This window comes from Syngnathus acus, chromosome 13, assembly GCF_901709675.1.
Source record: "Syngnathus acus chromosome 13, fSynAcu1.2, whole genome shotgun sequence".
Lineage (NCBI taxonomy): Eukaryota > Metazoa > Chordata > Actinopteri > Syngnathiformes > Syngnathidae > Syngnathus > Syngnathus acus.
Window position 1 is genome coordinate 11,217,889 of NC_051098.1, and position 19,027 is coordinate 11,236,915.

Here is a 19,027-nt window from a genome sequence, read left to right on the forward strand (position 1 = left end):
GGCGCTATTCATGAACAACATTTATCCCCTCACACATCACAAAGAGGCAAGGAGGATGGTTTTATGCCAAATCACCACTACAGAAACACTCAGATGAACCCACGGGGACGCCACACACCTGGACGCACCACTCGGACTTAAAAAACTGCGAGCAGGCCTACTCGATCACTCAAACGACGTTCTCGGACTAAACTTCCAGATCCAAACATGGAGCTGCGGGCTAGCCAATCTTGCTAAGAGTAGCAAAACAACATAGCCGCCTGTCAGGATTCGTCTGTTTTGCCGTGAGACTACAGTCTTGTTGCAGTGCTGCTGTCTCCGATCTTGTGACTTCACACCGTCCTGTTGTTATTTTGGACCAAGACAGGGCATGACACAATTTTGACAGTCAACCTGTTTACTTCGAGTCATTCGAATGGGGCGGCGGAGTTGCACAGTTCGTTTCGCCATTTAATTCCTGAACGGGTGTCGTTCACTGCTTCAAGGAAAATGTTAAGAGACAAAATGCTGTTGGGGAGTCACTGGAAGTCACGATATAAAAACACCTTTGGACCTGATGCAGGAGTCCTGCTGTGGTTGTGCGTGGTGGCCCTGTTGGCTTGCGGCAATGGTGCTCGAGGGGAGACAAAATATGTCATTCAGAAAGAAGGCGAGTTTGATGTTATCTATAATGACACAGTTACGAGTGAAAATCTGACGATCTATACCTTCAATCACACCGTCTCCAGAACTAAGGTAAGCGAGTCAGTTGTTTTTCCCATGTTAGTACATCGGTGATTTATTGGTCTTCATGTCCCAGACGGAAGGAGTTCGTGTATCCGTGGACGTACTGTCGCAGAACCTCAAGAGTCCCATCCTGTTTGTGGTGCGACAGAAGCAAGCTGTGCTGTCCTTTCAGGTCCCCCTCATCCTCAGAGGCCTGTAAGTGATGGACCACCCGTGCAGCAAGGGTGTCCCACAAAATATCTTTGCAATCACACAAACGTTACCAAAAACTAACTAGAAAATCTATATATATATATAAAAAATAAAAAAATTAACAAACAAGTTAATGTTTAAATGAGAATTTATACAGGTGTCAAACTCAAGGCCCGGGGGCCAGATACGGCCCACCACATTTTATGTGGCCCGCCAAGACAAATGGTGCATCAAATTCGTGTGTCATTACTAGAATTGCAAATTGTCTTCACTTTTAATATCTTCTTTTTTTTTTTTAAATATTTGAGCAGTTTTTACTTGTCTGATTTGAAAACTAGTTATTTGTCAGTTTGTTTTGTAGCTTTTACTGTACATAATATGAGGTGCTCATACATTTATTTGGGTTGACAGTCATAATGGCCCTCCGAAAGAAGCTATGACTACAATGCGGCCTGCGGAAAAAACGACTTTGACACCCCTGGGATAGGCCATTTAAATAGCTGCAAAATCTTTAGCACGCTCAAATTCTTATCATGTTACATTTCGTAATGAACCTTTGCACTTTCACATCCTCAGACCCCAGATTACCGATCTCCTTGTCATGAGTCTGGGAAAGTTATTTACACATTTTGCAATTTTTGAGGGGAGTTATTGAAAGTTATTGAAAACACATGACCACTAAAGTCGCCTGACACTTAACAGCAGTCAAAATCATGACAAAAACAAAGACAACAATTTCGTACCTTAACACTTGCGCTCTAAATAGTCGCTTGTAACCGCAAAATATTATCAGTCACTGTCAAGCGAGGACTCGTCTGAGGTTTTGATACAAAGCAGTACAATCTGTGTGTATTTGTGTGCTCTCCAGGTATCAGAGGAAGTACCCATACAATCATTTGGGCCGCACATTATGCCAACCTCCAACACGGGCCGCATCGGAGACCCAGTTCTTCTTTATAGATGTGTCGACGCTTTCCAGCCAGGGTACAAACTACCAGCTTAGGGTCAGCCGCGTTGAAAGCTTCATATTGCAGTAAGTGACAGCTTCAGTACACTACATTAAAAAAAACAAAAAAACATTCACAGTAGGGAATTTTTGTTTCTACCAAACCTTAGTTTGTTTCCTGCTATCCTTTGATTGGTTGACAAGAATTGGTCATTTTCCTGTTAGAATGAACATTAAACTCAAATGGAATATAATAAAATTCAATTAATTGACATTCTGTTGTGTAATTTCAGTGCTGTCTTAATTGAATTCATTTGCTAGTATAAATATTGTCCTAGTGTTCGGTGTCACACCATTTAATCTGTACTGCTTGGCGGAAACATGGAATGATAACTAAACTGCAACGGATGCGTGTGACTGATTTTCACTTTGATTCCAGGACAGAAACGAAATTCAGTTTCACTGCATCCCCCTCCCAACCTCAGGTACGCACGGCAATTACCAGAAATGAGAACTAGTGAAAGAAGTGCAGCGTCAACAAAAGGATGTGGGAATATTTGATGTTACACAATAACAGGAAGTCATGCTTGTTCAAACATGAGCTGACATTGTGCATCTAGCACGTAGTTTGCGCAGACATTGTGATGATTTGAGATGTCTGTACGTGCCAAATTCTAACTTAGTCTGTTGCCTAAATATTATTGAAGTAGAATTCATGAAGTCAATACCCAATAAATGCTTGACCTACTATTTGCGAATACAATGTTACAATATTAAAGATCCCCTCCCCTAATTGCTTATCTTCTCTCTCAGTACTTCAAGTATGTATTTCCTGAAGGGGTGGACACTGTGATTGTGAAGGTCAGCTCGGACATGAACTTCCCCTGCTCCGTTATGTCCATCCAAGACATTCAGGTAGACTTTCTCTTCTCGTGCTGTCAATAAGGACCTTAAATGGTTTGCAGTAACAATAGCGCAAAAATTATGTTTATCTTAAAGCGATAGTGATCTCTGATGGGTACGATTTGATTTGTTTACTTCACCCCCAGTTAGCTCTACTTGTGTAATCTCTCGAATCTGATTGATGTTTCTTGTTGTTTTTCTGTTGTTAGTGCCCCGTCTATGACCTCGACAACAATGTGGCCTTCATTGGAATGTATCAGACTATGACGAAAAAAGGTGCCATCACAGTACAGGTAGGTAGTCCTTCAACTATGTCTGGAATTTTGAAAATTGGAAACTATTCGATGGGAATTGGCAAAAAAACAACATGGGGTGAATTTATTATAAAATGTCTACACTATACAAAAAAACTCGGCAAACCTAGCGCTAGCATGTCTATTAATCATTGGTCCTCTGCCCCCCTTTTGCTATCCAGAGAAAAGATTTCCCCAGCAACAGTTTTTACGTGGTAGTTGTGGTAAAAACAGAAGACGAGGCCTGTGGGGGTCCACTGCGCTTCTACCCGCTACGCCCCGATGAGCTGATCGACGCTGGTAACCGCAGCAAAACCCTTGACGTGGTGGTCTCCCTTGCTATAAAATGTAAGCTAATTTTATACAGATTATTGTCAAAATGGCCAATATGTAACCACGATTAAAATGAGTCGGTGTCCACTTTGCAGCAGAGGTATATGTGTTGGGCATGCTACTATGTCTTGGAATTTTCCTCTCCTTCTACCTTGTCACTCTGCTGGTGGCCTGTGTGGCGAATAAACGGTAAGACTTGGACATCGTCTCCGAAAGAAAGGTCAGAGCACTTGACTAACAGGTTAATTTGCATTTGCTTGCCTCTTTGTTCTGGGCAGAGCCAGGAGGAGAGAGCTCTTTGAAAATATTGATGACACATCACCAGCTGAGACAGGTAACCCAGCTCTTAAAGGAACAGGGGTCATACGAGGGAGCGGGCTGTAGATATTAACTGGACGATCTGTTTTTTATTCTCTTTCCTGTCTGCTAACACGTCCTTCAGCTTCTCTGCTGGGGAAAAATGGAGATGGTATATAAACACACAGTTGCTCCTGTCTTTTTGTTTGTCATTAGATGCTGCATTTCGTGCATGTGTATGTCTTTATAGTATTAATATGATTTCAAAGCATGTGTCGCTTTTGAGCTATGAATGAAATATCATTTTTTGTTTGATCCAGGAAAGCAGTTTTAGTTAGTGATGCTACTAGCATAAAAAACAATAGTTTACATACTGCACACTTAAAGAGTGAGCAAAATTTATCAGACGTACTGCATTGCTTGCTGCTTTTTTTTAACTTCAGGATGAAAACAACGTTTTTTTAAATCATTGCGTTGGTTACTACCACGTTTCTCATTTCTGTCTGAACATGTTCCGATGCTCGCTCATGTCTTGTACTTTCATCTGCTGAGTGTTTTTGATGAGGCGAAGTTGTGTTGCAATGCAAGGGATGAGGGATGGGGACTGAACCATGCCGCGAATAAATCCACAAATAATTAACCCTACCTTAAAATAATCACTAATAGATGCCACAGCATTAGTTTTATATTGGGCAAGATGTTGGCCTGTATAATAGAAGCACCTCAACATAGTCAATTGGGACCGGAATTTCGCAGGATGTACTAGGTCTTTAAAAAATAGGCAAATAGGTTGTTGTTAATTGCAAAGAGAGCAGAGAAACACTGGAGTCTTACGATGAACTTTTTTTTTTCTGTCTATAGGCAAGGTTACAGCTTCACCAAATGAATACGGCTCCCTCGGTGAGTTTTACCCTGCTTTTGTTTTTCAATTTTTCCCCTCTTGTGGTTCCTGAATTGATATGTCCATCCAACAGATAGCACAGTCAGTTCAGAAGCAGTCACAGAGAGCGCCCCCTCACTTGACAGTGCGGCTTCAGCTGACAACTACATGGGTACGGGATATATTCTTACACGTCATCACTGTCTTGTTTACCCAAACGTGCCCTCACGCTCCTTGTTCGAAGCTCTGCTCCCTCAACGCATTCCTGTGCCTTTGTTCATCAGGAAGGGAGCCTTTTAAACGTCGACCAATCCTCACTCAACTGCACCACACAACCATCTGTATCGGTGATGCACTGCCACATAGCTGGCCCAGTCAGTTTTATGCCAAAGCGAATCACTGGAATGTCAATCAATGTTTTTTTTTTCGGAGACGCTGGTATTCTAATTGGACTAAACGGACATAAACAGTGGTGTGTGATTCGAGGTGTTGGCAATCAGCCTTTGTGTGTGGGAGATATTTTAAAATCTGTGACACAAATGGGAAGCCCCTTATCTTAAATCTTGAACCGATTACCGGTCCGACGATAGTCCATCATCTTAGTAAACAAAAAGTTATTTTCCATTAGAACGGACTGGTTGGAAAAGTGCCGGAAGAAGCAGACAAGAGTCATTGAGCTCTATAGAAGAAGATGACTATGACACACTGGATGACATCAACTCAGACAAAAATATTGTTCGCACCAAGGTAAGCCTTGTCTCAATTCGTGTTACCAAATTGAGAATTTTTATTAAAATGAAAAAACTGGGCATTTACAATGTCCCTGTGTCCTTTGTTGATTACAGAAGTATCTTTGTGTGTCTGACCTGTCGCGCAAAGACAAGAGGGTCCTCAGCAAGAAATATCAAATCTACTTCTGGTGAGAATATCTATTTTTTTCTATGATGCCAAAGTTGTGACACCATAGTTGACAAAATGACCGTGCTCTCATCAGGAACATCGCCACCATCGCTGTGTTCTACGCTCTGCCTGTCATCCAGCTGGTCATCACATATCAAACGGTACGCTAGCGGGAAATAAACAAATGAATGATTTATTACATGTTGACTCCAAATCTTTTTTTTTTTAATCAGGTTGTCAATGTCACGGGGAACCAGGATATCTGCTATTACAATTTCATGTGCGCTCACCCTCTCGGAGCTCTCAGGTTCGTACCCGGCTCAAATGAGCTATTACTTGATTTCGGCATTTTACTCATCCGCTCCACCACTACGCAGTGCGTTCAACAACATCCTCAGCAACCTCGGCTACGTGATGCTGGGCCTCCTCTTTCTCCTCATCGTCCTCAAGAGAGACATTGTTCACAATCGAGCCCTGGCCTGTAATGAAGTCAATGCACTGGTAAGTTTGTGTGACTTCAACTGGATATACTGGACCGTACTGTGCTCGACAAATGTATTAGGCTGCCTGTCCCCCAAAAAAAAAAAAAAAAGTCTGTCAATGCTGTCCTTTCATTTCAGGAATGTGGCATCCCAAAGCATTTTGGTCTCTTCTATGCCATGGGCACCGCTCTCATGATGGAGGGCCTACTCAGCGCCTGCTACCATGTCTGCCCCAACTACACCAACTTCCAGTTTGGTAATGTGACACATTGGAACCACACTGCCACCATCATTTTCTTCTTCTTCCCCTGCTACGATATATCGATGTATGAAGTACAGTTAATCTCAAAACGATTCATATCCTGGAAAAAGTTTGACTTAGGAAATCACAATGTCCCATCACCGTTGAGCTATTTTTAGAACAGGCTACTCATGTGGTCCTTGGGGGCTACACCGCATTACTGACCCCTGCTCTAACTATAGAATTGTACAAAATATTTTTCCTCAAAATTAGAATATTAATAGCAGTATTAAAAAAACTATAAGAATAGTGACTAATAATAATGCAGATGATTATCATCTTTATTGGGGGGTCTGTCCACATCTTGTAAGTTCAACTTCACAACAGTAGGGGGAGCTCAGGAACAGATGCAACTTTTCTGAGTGGCAGCTAAACCCGCTTCTGTTGCACAGACTCACCAGCTCTGTGATGTTTTTGCAGACACGTCCTTTATGTATATGATCGCTGGCCTGTGTATGCTGAAGCTGTACCAGAAGAGACACCCCGACATCAACGCCAGCGCTTACACTGCCTACGCCTGCCTGGCCGCAGTCATCTTCTTCTCCGTGCTCGGAGTGGTACGTGCACACGAGCCTACGACGGTTCTCGACACCCTGACAAGTTGGAACTCGGATATGTGCTGATGTTTACAGGTGTTCGGGAGAGGTAACACTGTGTTTTGGATCGTTTTCTCAATCATCCATATCTTGGCCACACTTCTCCTCAGCACACAGCTCTACTACATGGGCAGATGGAGGCTCGGTAAGGCTTTATACCAAATTGATGATTATATTCAAGGGTTACAAAATTTGTCAGGTCATTCGTATAAAAGTGAGAGTAAATATTCTCAGATTTAATTTTTTTACAACTCAGAAAAGTTAGTGTGTAGATTACTTCAATAATAAATTATAATTATTTCATAAAAGAAAGTTCATTGCATAGGTAAACTTGTTTGATAATTTCATTAGATAAATGTAAAATGTATTTGTTGGACTCAATTTGATATGTGAATGTTTTGTTTCAGATTCTGGCATTGTGCGCAGGATGGTTTATGTCGTCTACACAGATTGTATTCGACAGTGCACCGGGCCCACGTACATTGTGAGTAATGTCTGCATGATAGTATGGTTAACATAATTTTTCAAAAAAAGGGGAGTAGGTGGGCTATTTTATAGTGTATTCCAATGATAAAATCTGAATTGAGTTCACTTATATGAAGATAAAATGTCATTCATCTGAGGTCTCTCAATTTATGCCTCGTGTTTTAAGGATCGCATGGTTCTGCTAGTAATGGGCAACATAGTCAACTGGTCCCTGTGAGTAAACCACTGTCTAAGTGTGTGTGAGGTGCAATCCAAACAATGTAATTTAAGTGATGTTCCTTCTGCAGCGCTGCCTACGGCCTCATCGAGAGACCCAATGACTTTGCCTCCTACCTGCTGGCCATCGCAATCTGTAACCTTCTGCTCTACTTTGCCTTCTACATCATTATGAAGGTGATCATTTTTACACAAGATGTCTCGAGACTTACCTGCCATTGTTTGACCTGTTCCGTTTGTGTTAAAGCTGCGCAGCGGTGAGAGAATCCAGTGTCTGGCGCTGGTGTGTATTCTCTTCACGGCGGTGGTGTGGGGCTTTGCGCTCTATTTCTTCTTCCAGGGTCTTAGCACCTGGCAGGTTGGAGAATTTATTTACATAGTCATCACACAACACACATCAGAAGTTTTTCATGATGAAGTGTCATTTGTTTTGAAACAGAAAACACCGGCAGAATCTCGTGAGCACAACCGCGACTGCATCCTGCTGTCATTTTTCGACGATCACGACATTTGGCACTTCCTCTCTTCCATCGCCATGTTTGGCTCCTTCTTGGCAAGTCCCATCTTTTGTCTTACATTATAGAAAGAATACACGGACGTTCGCTCACTCTGTTCCAACTTCAGGTTCTGCTCACTATGGACGATGACCTTGACACTGTCCAGAGAGACAAGATCTACGTGTTTTAGATTGGACACACCTGAAGCGCTCCTCATTTGCCTTATCGTCCTTTTTGGTCCGTCCACGTCCAAAAGCAGAGCCAGTAGCCTTTCCGGCCGTCACGGCCCCATCAGCTGCTCGGGGTAGGTGCAAGGTCGCCCCTCCCTCCAATCAACAGTTTATCGATGCTGAACATTTCTCTCATCTCGCTGCCATCAATAATTGTATTGCTGATGTACTTGATGTTTACTGTCTACAATTGAGGTTTATATATATATATCCTATTTTGCTCAAACTACAGCCTGAATCTGTGATTATTTATTGTTCACAATGTACTGAAACATGACTGAAAATGAATGTTTATATTTGTCAAATGTCATTTGCTAAATGTGTTTTTACAAATCCCAATGGCAGTGTTTTATCGTGTGAGTCACAAAGAAACCAGCCAATGTAATTATATTGTCATGATAGTTTCAGATGCGATGCGGGAAGTTTTTTTTTTTTTTTTGCATTAAAAAATCATGTCGGTTATGTTAATCAACGGTTATTGAATAAAGGTTCCTTGTCATATAATCTTTCAGATTGTTTGTTGCAGGTGGGTGCCAAAAATATGAATAGTCACTGAACAAACTCAGGACCTCAGTTAATATGAAGTGAATGCAACGCACATAAGACATTTGTGGTGTTAAAAAGACTGCAAAAAATCAAGAACCTTGTGAAACGTGAAAATGTATCTATTTCAAAATTCCTCACACATTAAGAGAACTGAACCCTGAAATGAGCATGTACTCTATCATTGCTATTCAATTAGCGGCCCACAACAATAATTGCGCAGTTGCAAAAAAAAAGAAAAAAAAAAAGACATTTTCCTACCATTAGATGCTCCTACAGAATCAATTACAAACGCGCGCGCACACATTAAAACCGATCTACTGAGAGCAGGTGTGGTGCTTCTGAACCTTCGGTCACAAAGCACAGAAGATCTGATGCTGTTACTTGGACCATGTGGGCGGACTGGCCTAATAAAAAAAGATGACATACATTAATAATTGTCATTCATTATAGGCCTGAAGGATTTAGAAGAATAATCAAATTGGGATTTTTTTTTTTTTAATTTCCTGGGATTTTTTAAATGTTCTGCTTTTATTCATTAGCACAAGCGTGTTACCTGTGCCATGGTTTCAAAACTCCCACAGAGGTATCGGTCAGATCCTTCATCTTCATGTCTCCTAGCTTCTGAGACATACAATCGGCAAACGTGAAATATTGCACACGCTCTGCATCATTAAACTTAGCGGTGGGTCTCTAAGTACGACGATTTCACAAACCTCAGGTTTGAAAAAATTGACGTTCTTCTGATCTTAGGTTGCCCCTCTTCTTTCTCCTTGTGGGCACATTCTGTTAGTTCCTCCTTCTGGTCAGACATCAACAATGGGTCCTCGTCTCTCCTCTTGACCAGCAGACACTGGCGCAAAGCCCTTAACAGGTCCACAGATTGGATCGTCATTTGATACTTCAAACTTTTGTGAAAACAACATGAATATGATTTTTTTTGGGGGGGGGGGGGCGAGATATGTTTTCATTTTTCATTCCTCAGTCAAGTCAAAGGAGTCTAAAAATACAACAACTGGTTCTTGAAGCAAAAATGAAGCTTCATTTTGCCATCACGAGTGTCAACTTCAGTAGCACCACACAAACGTGATTAAATACGTAAGCCTACCTCTGCCTTTCCTTGGACTCAAACTTCAGTTTCTTCTCCTCTTCTCCCCTCAGGCTCATTTGACGAAGCCGCAATTTTTTTTCTTTCTTGCTGGATATTCTCTCCATCTCCTCGTCTTTCTCGCTTCGCTGATCCAGTTGGAAGACGCCCATTTTTTTATTCCTGACCTGCTCCAACTCCTCTTCTTCCGCTCTCCTCAGCTCCTCCTGGCGGAGATGCATTCTCTTCTCCTTCTTCCTTTTTAACTTCTCCATCTCCTCCTCCTCTTCTCTTCTGAGCCTCTCCTGACAGAGACGCATTCTCTGCTCTTTTTCCCTCCTTAGCTTGACCATCTCCACCTCCTCCTCCCTCCTAAGCTCATCCAGACAGAGACGTATCCTCTTCTCCTTCTCCTTCTGCAAGCGCTCCTCCTCCTCCTCTCGCTTGAGTTCCTCCAGGAGCCGACGCATTCTTTTCTCCTTTTCCGTTTTGAACTGTTCCGCTTCTCTCTCTTCCTCCTTCTTCAGTTCCTCTTGGCGTAAAAGCATTCTCTTTTCCTTTTCCCTCTTTAACCTCTCCAACTCTTCCTCTTCCTCCTTCGTCAGCTCCTCCCGGCGAAGACGTGTTCTTTTCTCCCGCTCCTTCTTCAATCGCTCCTCCTCTTCCTCTCGAATCAGCTCCATTTTCCGGAGACACGCTCTTTTCTCCTTCTCTCGGTTCAACCGCTCCTCCTCCTCATCTCGCCACAGCTTCTCCTGCAGGAGGCGTGTCCTCTTCGCCTTCTCCCACCTCAAGCGTGCCACCTCGTCCTCCTCCTCTCGCTTCAGCTGCTCCCTGAGGAGCTGCGTCTTCCTCTCCTTCTCCTGTTTTAACAAACGCGCCTTCTCGTCTTCTTTACTCCTGAGCTCCTCCTGGCAGAGAAAAATTCTCGCTGCCTTTTCCCTTTTCAACCGCTGCAGCTCCTCACTTTCCTGTCTCCTCAGCTCCTCCTGGCGGAGAAGGGTTCGATGCTCTTTTTCCTTTTTCAACCGCTCCATCTCCTCCTCTTCCTCTTTACTCAGTTCCTCGAGGCAAAGACGTGCTGTCTCTTTCTCCTCGTCCTCCGTACTCGTGTTGTCTTGATCGAGATGCAATGGCTTCGGTTTCTCTTGTTTCAAATACTCTGCATGCACCTTCTCACTCTTCAAGCATTCCTCATCTGCTCGTATCTTCTGGAGTTGCGTTTTTGCTTTCCACCCTTTCTCTACTCCTTCATCCTGATCTTCTTGGCCTGACTGAGTTAGCTTGGCACTGGCCTCTTCACTTGGCTGATTGTCCTTTTCCCTCACTGATGACTCTGCATCCTCCTCTTTGATGAGCTCCTCCGGACACACCAATGTTCTCTTGATCTTCTCCCCCTCTTGGCGGAAGCGCAACCGTGTCTCCGTTTCAGTCCTCGACTTCTCGACGCTTTCTTCGTGCTCTCTCTTCAGCTTTTCCTGCCGGCCACGCATTTTCTTCAGCTTCTCCCTTTTTAACATGTCCTCTTCGTCTCTCTTCAGCTTATTCTTCTGCTGACACGTTCTCGCCTCTTTCTCCTTTTTCAGAAGCTGTGCCTCCGCTTCCTCCTCCTTCCTCAGTTCCTCTCGTAAGAGACACATTCTACTTTCTTTCTCCTTCTTCATACGTTCCACCTCCTCCTCCTCTTCTCGCCGCAGTTCGTCGTGGCAAACGCCGATTCGAATCTCTTTCCTCCTCTTCAAATGTTTTGCATTCTCCTCTTCCTCTCTTCGGAGCTCCTCCACGAAAACGCTCATTCTTTCCTCCATCTCTGTCTTGAATCGCATCTGCTTCTCCAGAATGAACTGCTCCACCTCCTTGGCTTCTTTCCTTTTCAGCTCGTGCAGGTGGAGCTGCAATCGGTTCTCCCTCTCGGTCTCCAGACGCTCGGCCGCCTCGTCCTTCACTCTCCGCAATTCCTCCAGGTGGAAGTGCATCTGTCGCTCTTTCTCCTTCTTCAAGCACTCAAACTCCTCGTTGACTTCTTTGTTGAGTTCCTCCAGGTAGAGTCTGACTTTTGCCTCCTTCACCGTCTTCAAACGCTCCAGCTCCTCTTCTTCCTCCCTCATCAGCTCTTGCTGTTGAAGACGCATTCTCTTCTCAAAGTCAATTTTCAAACGCTCAGCCTCCTCTTCTTCCTCTCTCCTCAGCACTCCCTGGCAGAGGTTCATTCTTGCTTCCTTTGCGGTCTTCAAACGCTGCAGCCCGTCTTCCTCCTCGCGGCTGAGCTCCTGCTGGCGAAGACGCAATCTCATTTGCATTTGTTCTTTTTTGGTTCTCTCCTCCTCCTTCAACTTCTCCACCTCCTCTTCCTCTCGCCTTAGCTTCTCTCGGCAGTGCCGCATTTTCATTTCAACTTCCTGTTGGAAGCGCTCCATCTCCTCCTCCTCCACCCGACGCAACTTCTCCCAGTTGAGACGCACTTGGACGTCTTTTTCAGCCTTCAACTGCTCGGCGGCCTCCTCTTCCTCCTTCTTCAGCTCGGTCCTGCGGCGATGTACCCTCGTCTCCTTGGCTGTCTTCATCTGCTTGACCTCCGCCGCTTCCTCTTTTCTCAACTTGTCTTGACGAAGGCCCACTCGCGTCTCCTTCTCCGTCTTCAACCTCTTCATCTCCTCCTCTTCCTCTTTGCGGAGAGTCTCCTGGCAGAGCTGCAACCTCTTTTCCATCTCTGACTTTACTCTCGAGCCCTCCCTCTTCAACTCCTCCACCTCTTTTCCTTCCGCTTTCTTTAACTCTTGCCAGCAGGCACGCATTCGAGCATCCTTTCCTGCCTTCAACTCTTCCGCTTCCTCCTTTTCCTCCCCTCTTAGCTTCTCCTGGTAGAGTTCCATTTTTACTTTCTTTTGCGCGTTCAGTTGCTCAAGCTCTCTCTCTTCCTCTCTGGCGAGTCTATCCCGGTGGTCGGACATTCTTTCCTCCAGCTCGCTCTTCAACTGCTCTGCCTTCTCCTCTTCTTCTCTCCTCAGCTTCTCCTGGTGCAGTTGAATTCTCGTCTCAATTTCAGTCTTCAACCTCTTCGCCTCCTCGTCTTCCTCTTTCATCAGCTCTTCCCGGAACGAGCACATTCTCATTTCCATTTTTGTTCTTAAGTCGGCCACCTCGTCTTGTTCTCGCCTTAACTTCTCCTTGCAGAGGTTGATCTCCATTTTTATCCTGGTCTCCTCCCTCTTCAACTCCTCAACCAGCGCCTCTTCCTCTCTTCTCAGCTCCTGTTGGCGATCTTGCATCCTTGCCTCCTTCTCAGTCTTTAAGATGTTCACCTCTGCCTCTTCCTCTTGAATCAGCTCCTGTTGGCGATCTTGCATCCTTGCCTCCTTCTCAGTCTTTAAGATGTTCACCTCTGCCTCTTCCTCTTGAATCAGCTCTTCTTGGCAGAGATGCACTCGCGACTGCTTCTCTTGTTTCAACCGCTGGAGCTCCTCCTCTTCATCTCTCCTCAGCTTCTCCATTCTCTTCTCCTTGTCCTTGGTTATCTTCTCTTGTTCCTCCTCTGCCCTTTGCATTTGTTCCTCTTCTTCCTCTCTTCTTTGCTGTTCCCGGTGCTGAGACATCCTTGCCTCTTTGTTTGCCTCTAATCGCTCCAACTCTTCCTCTTCCTCTCTCCTCACCTCCTCCCGGTGAAAACGAATTTGCTCCTCCTTTCCCTTCTTCAAGCGTTCTTTCTCCTCCTCTTCCTCTTCCATCATCTTTTGATGAAAAAGATCCATTCTGGCCTCCTTGTCCCGTTTGAAGTTATTCGCTTCCTCCTCCTCCTCTTTCTTCCTTTCCTCCAGACGGAGACTTGTTCTCATCTCTTTCTCTCTCATGAACTCTTCCACTTCTTCATCCTCTTCTTTTTTCAGGAGGCACATCCTCTTTTCTTTTTCCCTCTTAAACTGTGCAACTTCTTCCTCTTCCGCTTTCTTCAGTTTCTCCAAGTGGAGCTGTCTTCTCAACTCTTCCTCCTCCCCTTCCTTCCTACACTTCTCCTGCCACAAATGTCTTCTCATCTCCCTTTCCTTTTTGAAATGTTCCACCTTCTTCTCTTCTTCCGTACTCAGTTCCTCCTTATAGAGCGATATTCTACTTTCCATCTCCTTCTTTAAGCGCTCCATCTCCTCCTGTTCCTTTCTCTTCAGCTCCATCTGATATTGATGAGTTCTCATTTCCTTTTCCTTTACGAAGCGCTCTGCCTCCACCTCTTCCTCTCTCTTTAGCTGCTCGAGGTAGCAGGAGATCCGCAACGCTGTCTCCTTTTTCAAGAGCTTCATCTCCTCCTCTTCTTTCTTAAGGTGTTCCTTATGGAGTCGACCTTCTTCCTCTTTGTTCCCGGTCAAACTCTTGACCACTTTCTTTACGAGTTCTTTGTGGGGGAGATGCTTTTGTATATCCATTTCACATTTCAAGTGCCACACCTCACCCTCATCCCCTCTCTCTTTTTGGAGAAGATGGATTTTTGTCTCCTTGCTCATGACATCTGTGCCCTCCTTCCCATCTTCCTTGCTTCTTTTCTCTTTCTTGACATTTTTCTGTCTATAATCACCCTTTTCCTTTTCATTCTTCCTCTCACTCATCTCTTCTGAGTTGCTTTGATAGTTTTGGTTTTCTTCCACTGTGCTCTCAAATTTTGAAGGCCTAGGTAATAGAATACCAATGTTAACAGCTTTTTGAGGTTATTTTTAAACAAAAGAAAAGTCAATGTTAATGTACTTCAGGAATACTTAAGGTTTGACTACATACAAAAATGTTAATGGTACACTTTACATACCTCATCCCAATCTCAGCCTTCTCACACGTTCCTTCTTCATTGCGCACCTTTTCAATATCTTTTGCCAAAATATGGGAATCCTGCAGATCTCCCAACATCTTTTGGAGACAACAAAATAACCCGTCGTTCAGTCGCTGACATATCAAGCTTTGATACAGCTCAATGAAAGTGAGCGGATGGGAAACACGCACCTGCTGCTGTACTGTTTCCGTAATAGTCTTTGAAATTTCTTCAGATGAATCCACACGAATACTTCGTGAATTCTTCTGTACATGCGCAGAGAGAAATCAACAAACATATGGTGCACTTTTTCAAATCAAATCAAGCAGACAAACTTGGAAACCAATTTTGTGTGTGCTAATTTTGAGTGTTACCTTCCCCCTTTTATTTCCCTCCTTTTTGTCTTTGACTTTCTTCTTGCTCTTCTTCACCACCGAGGGCCCATCGACAGCGGCGCGCTGGATACGCTCACGCTCCTGAACCACCAGCTGACTGTAGTGCATTCTTGAAGGGTGTTCCCAAACGCACGTGTCTAATTGGCAGTTGTGGAAGTAAATGTTTCCACTTTCATCTTCTCTGGAGGGATCAAGTCACAAGAGAGTACATGAACAGGTGTTTTCCATGGTAATATAAAACAAATACTGTAGTCCACAACCTGCTAGATGAACTCATTGTGGCAATGGTTGCCCATACTATCATTTTCCAACGTTCAGTACTATTTAACGTAAAACAACCATATTAACATGAAACTATCAAAATATTTGTCCTTTTTCAGGTGTACAAAATTAATTTTCCTAAATTCCAAAAGTTATGAATTTCAGAAAAAGTGCTACATGGCAGTCGTAAGAAAAAAAAAAGAAAAAAACTCAGAATCTTTTCCTGATTGTGCATCTTGTCTTACCGCTCTAACCATCCCGGAGGCAGTTTTTCATCTATGGCCTCCTTGGCAAGCCACATAAGCTCTGGCTCTCTCTCTGGATCTATGCCTATGTCACGAGCATATTGCATAATCTCTGAAAAGCAAATTAAAGAGATACATGGAAATTGAGAATTTGTCGTAATGTAACGCCCCGCTGATTTCCTTTCAGATCCATCCGATAGAGCATGAAGAACTAATATTATATTTCGTTGCTAATGATTTGATGACATGACAAAATAATATCAAAAAGCACTTGAAATCAACTTTTCCCCGAAGAACGCTGTTAAATTAAGTGCCCTAAGTTTTTAATGTTGGTAATGTTGATCATTGTAGCGTGTACCTTCCTCAGGAAGTTCTTCATCCTTGTGCTCTTCGTGGGTTTGTAGACTGCTTGTGCTTGCTCCAGACACAAGGTGGCTAATAAAGGAAGGGTTAAATTACCTTCTGTTTGAATAGGAAACAATAATAAATGACTGAACCAGTCTGGAATCAAAAAGTACAATGATGTATCACTGATATAGTTCCCCAGGAGTAAAGTAAGAGTACGCAAACCTCTTGGTAGCGTCAATGTCCCATTTTTCTTTGGCATCAGTCTCCAGTCGACTGCCACAAATCCAGCTGCCAGAGACACCAAACTCTGCTTGTTGCTTCGAGACAGAAAACAGGATAAAACAACTTTTCAGTTAAGGGTTTCTGGAAAACAATTGGAATGGTCGGTAGATGTCAGGAGTGTCAAATCCAGGTATATAAAGTAAAACCCTGCCACAGTTTGGCTTTAGCCACAAGTGCTTCTTATCAACCGAGTTAGCAGGTGATCGAGCTCTTGGAAGCTAGCGAGCTCCTGGTTTCCACTTTCTGGACCTGTCACCTCTGATAAATGCGATGCAAGATTTGTTATTTGGTTTGGTGAGTGGCAAACTGCGCACGTACCTGTTGCAGTGTGGTTTCAATACTGTGGTTGTCATGATCGATCACTTCTGGCTTGCTCCTCTCCTCAGTTGAGTCAGCATCAGCACCTCTGCAATCCTTTTTTGCACACATGTAGTACCTTGACATTGTCTTAAAAGGTGCTCTTTTTGCAAAAAAAAAAATGGGACTGTAATAACCCACGTGTATTTATCCCTTCAAAGTTAAAGGTGGAATATACAGTTTAAAAACAATTGGTCATACGAGCATGAGTTAAAAGGTTCACACTTACGCTGTTTGTTTTCTCCGTGTGTTGTTTGCCTTCCGATGCCAAGACAGCAGCCTGCTGTAAGCGCTCACGCTCCTGAGCCACCAATTTGCGGTAGTGCGCATCGCAAGGATGTTCCCATGTAGATGTGGCTGAATGGTAGTTGTAATAGAAAATATCCTCACTTTCCAGGCTGTGGAGATGTATAGTCAGCATTTTTTATGAATTACTGTACTAGCAATAAGTTGTGCATCTTGGGTGTGTTTGGTGGTTTTTTTTCACAAGCTATGGTGAAATATGTGTCATTTATTTTTTTAAAAGCGCAATTACACTTTCAAAGAAATCCAATCTGGAGGAAGTCGGGCAAACATGGCCTCCTTGGCAAGATACATCAGGCCAGGCTCTTTCTCTGGATCGATGCCCATATCCTGAGCATATTCCTTGATGCCTGACAAAGTAGTAGAAAAACAAAGCAAACAAAGACCGTCGGAATATTAGCATAGAATATTATAAGAACGAGTGTCAGCGTCTTGAATTGCAAGTTAAGACCGATATTTAGTCTTGTAGCACAAAGTTAAGTCAATGCATTTAAAAGGTAGGTTTGATTATGGGCAATAGATTTTGTACCTTGTTCAGAGAACTCAAATTCTTCATCTGGGTGCTCCTCAAGGATTTGCAGTCCACCTTTGGTTGCTGCACATTCAAGGTAACTGACAAAAACAAAATGAGATATTTCTGTAAAGTTGAAACAGTAATTTTAGAAATATGACCACATGTGAGAATAACATTCCAACAAACCTTTCAGCTGCTGTGATGTTCTTATTCTTCACTTCTTGCTCCTCTTCTTCAACTACTCGCTCTAAAAGATCAGAGCTGAAAAACTCTCCCGATAGCTTTACAAGAGATGGAAACAATTGACAAAATTATGACAAAAGTAGGCATGTCATACGCAGGGACGTACCTGTTGCTGTGGTGAATCGCAACCGCGGTCCAGAGAACTAGCCATGCTAAAACTTTCTTCTGCTGGTTCTAGATCGGTGTCCCTTGAGCTCTAAGGTGTAACCGGATGCAAAAAATACCTTATGAAGGTTAAAGATGGGCATAAAAAGCCAGTTCTATTAACTGTGTGGAATTACTTGATTATGTCTCGAGTCTTGGATGTTATTATGGATCGTAGATAATATCCTTCAATTCTTAAATTGTGGGAACTATTCAATTGACTATAGGTTAAAAAGGATTAGGTAAGCAGTGGCATTCGGTTTTACATTTTATAAATCTTCATTCAAATTCGGCTTGGTAGTATCAACTTACTCCTGTTTTGAGTGATTCGTTCGTCCTTTTCTTTACCTCCAGTTTTTCCTTCACTTTTTTATTCTTCACAATAGGAATCCCATCAACAGCTGAATTGAGGAGACGCTCGCGCTCTTGAACCACCAGCTGACAGTAGCGCGCTTTGCAGGGATGTTCCCGAATGGATGTGTCTAATTGGCAGTTGTAGTAGGACATTTTTCCACTCTCATCCTCACTGCAGGTATCAAGTCAGAAGATTTAAGTCAAAACAAAGATCACAAGCTCCAATTTATACATTCACATAAAGCTGATATCTCCTTGAACGGCGAATGCTTGTGAACATTTGGGGCTTTGGTCATTTTTTTATTTTTTTACATATGCCTTTCATATATATTTTATTATTTTTAGTGATTTACCGTTCTAACCATCCTGTCGGTAGTTGGGTAACCATGGCTTTCTTCGCAAGCCACATAAGCTCTGGCTCTTTTTCTGGACTAATTCCGATGTCTTGCGCATATTCCTTGAGCTCTGGTGGAGAAAAAAATAATCAGTTGAGAAATGACATCTGGACAACTGATTAGTAAAGCAGTTTACCCTTTTCAGAGAATTTAATTTTGTCCTCACTGCGTTCCTCGACGACCTCCGTGCCGTGCATGACTGCTGCAGCCATGTTGCCTTGCAGGGTTTACAAACTAGTCGGTATTTGTTTTACTCAGCTTGACATTTAACAACAGTTACGAACGCATTCCATTCATGGCGAAGACAGCGAGAATCTTTTCGGGAAACTTGGCTTAAGTCAAGCTATTTCGTCACGGTGTCGTCGTCACAAAGGTTGTCAGTCCGTCATAAAATGTCTCTTTCAAGTGGGGTGAAACGGAAAGGTTTTGTCCATCGCACGTCCAATCGCTCCTCCACTTTGGTCACATTAGAATTTGTTCAGTAACTAA

General features: G+C 43.3%; 2 protein-coding genes across 5 annotated transcripts in view; one reads left to right on the forward strand and one right to left on the reverse strand.

Moving 5' to 3' along the window:
- sidt2 (SID1 transmembrane family, member 2) lies at positions 1–8,780 on the forward strand. Of its 4 annotated transcripts, XM_037266976.1 has the most exons (27): positions 1–735; positions 800–921; positions 1,787–1,951; positions 2,304–2,349; positions 2,678–2,779; positions 2,977–3,060; positions 3,243–3,408; positions 3,489–3,582; positions 3,672–3,727; positions 3,836–3,862; positions 4,552–4,590; positions 4,665–4,742; positions 4,855–4,917; positions 5,199–5,317; positions 5,416–5,489; positions 5,565–5,631; positions 5,704–5,777; positions 5,848–5,971; positions 6,091–6,208; positions 6,674–6,810; positions 6,886–6,994; positions 7,257–7,333; positions 7,502–7,548; positions 7,623–7,728; positions 7,799–7,909; positions 7,991–8,104; positions 8,176–8,780. In XM_037266976.1, the coding sequence occupies exons 1-27, from the start codon at positions 490–492 to the stop codon at positions 8,236–8,238; spliced, it is 2,628 nt and encodes an 875-aa protein (XP_037122871.1). In that variant the 5' UTR covers positions 1–489; the 3' UTR covers positions 8,239–8,780. The 4 variants fall into 4 exon arrangements, with proteins under 4 accessions (XP_037122871.1, XP_037122874.1, XP_037122873.1 ...); XM_037266979.1 differs by lacking the exon at positions 4,855–4,917; XM_037266978.1 differs by lacking the exon at positions 3,836–3,862.
- The window catches only part of LOC119132739, a 21,592-nt gene continuing 11,238 nt past the window's right edge, over positions 8,674–19,027 (reverse strand). Inside the window, exons 23-39 of the mRNA XM_037268212.1 lie at positions 18,497–18,621; positions 18,138–18,315; positions 17,752–17,841; positions 17,589–17,683; positions 17,418–17,500; positions 17,121–17,238; positions 16,815–16,983; positions 16,547–16,642; positions 16,169–16,263; positions 15,957–16,033; positions 15,599–15,710; positions 15,072–15,273; positions 14,889–14,963; positions 14,698–14,795; positions 9,930–14,564; positions 9,378–9,687; positions 8,674–9,228 (exon numbers count right to left, since the gene is read on the reverse strand). Coding sequence (XP_037124107.1) covers positions 9,501–9,687; positions 9,930–14,564; positions 14,698–14,795; positions 14,889–14,963; positions 15,072–15,273; positions 15,599–15,710; positions 15,957–16,033; positions 16,169–16,263; positions 16,547–16,642; positions 16,815–16,983; positions 17,121–17,238; positions 17,418–17,500; positions 17,589–17,683; positions 17,752–17,841; positions 18,138–18,315; positions 18,497–18,621 — 6,435 coding nt within the window. The 3' untranslated portion in view covers positions 8,674–9,228; positions 9,378–9,500. The remainder of the gene's footprint in view (positions 9,229–9,377; positions 9,688–9,929; positions 14,565–14,697; positions 14,796–14,888; positions 14,964–15,071; positions 15,274–15,598; positions 15,711–15,956; positions 16,034–16,168; positions 16,264–16,546; positions 16,643–16,814; positions 16,984–17,120; positions 17,239–17,417; positions 17,501–17,588; positions 17,684–17,751; positions 17,842–18,137; positions 18,316–18,496; positions 18,622–19,027) is intronic.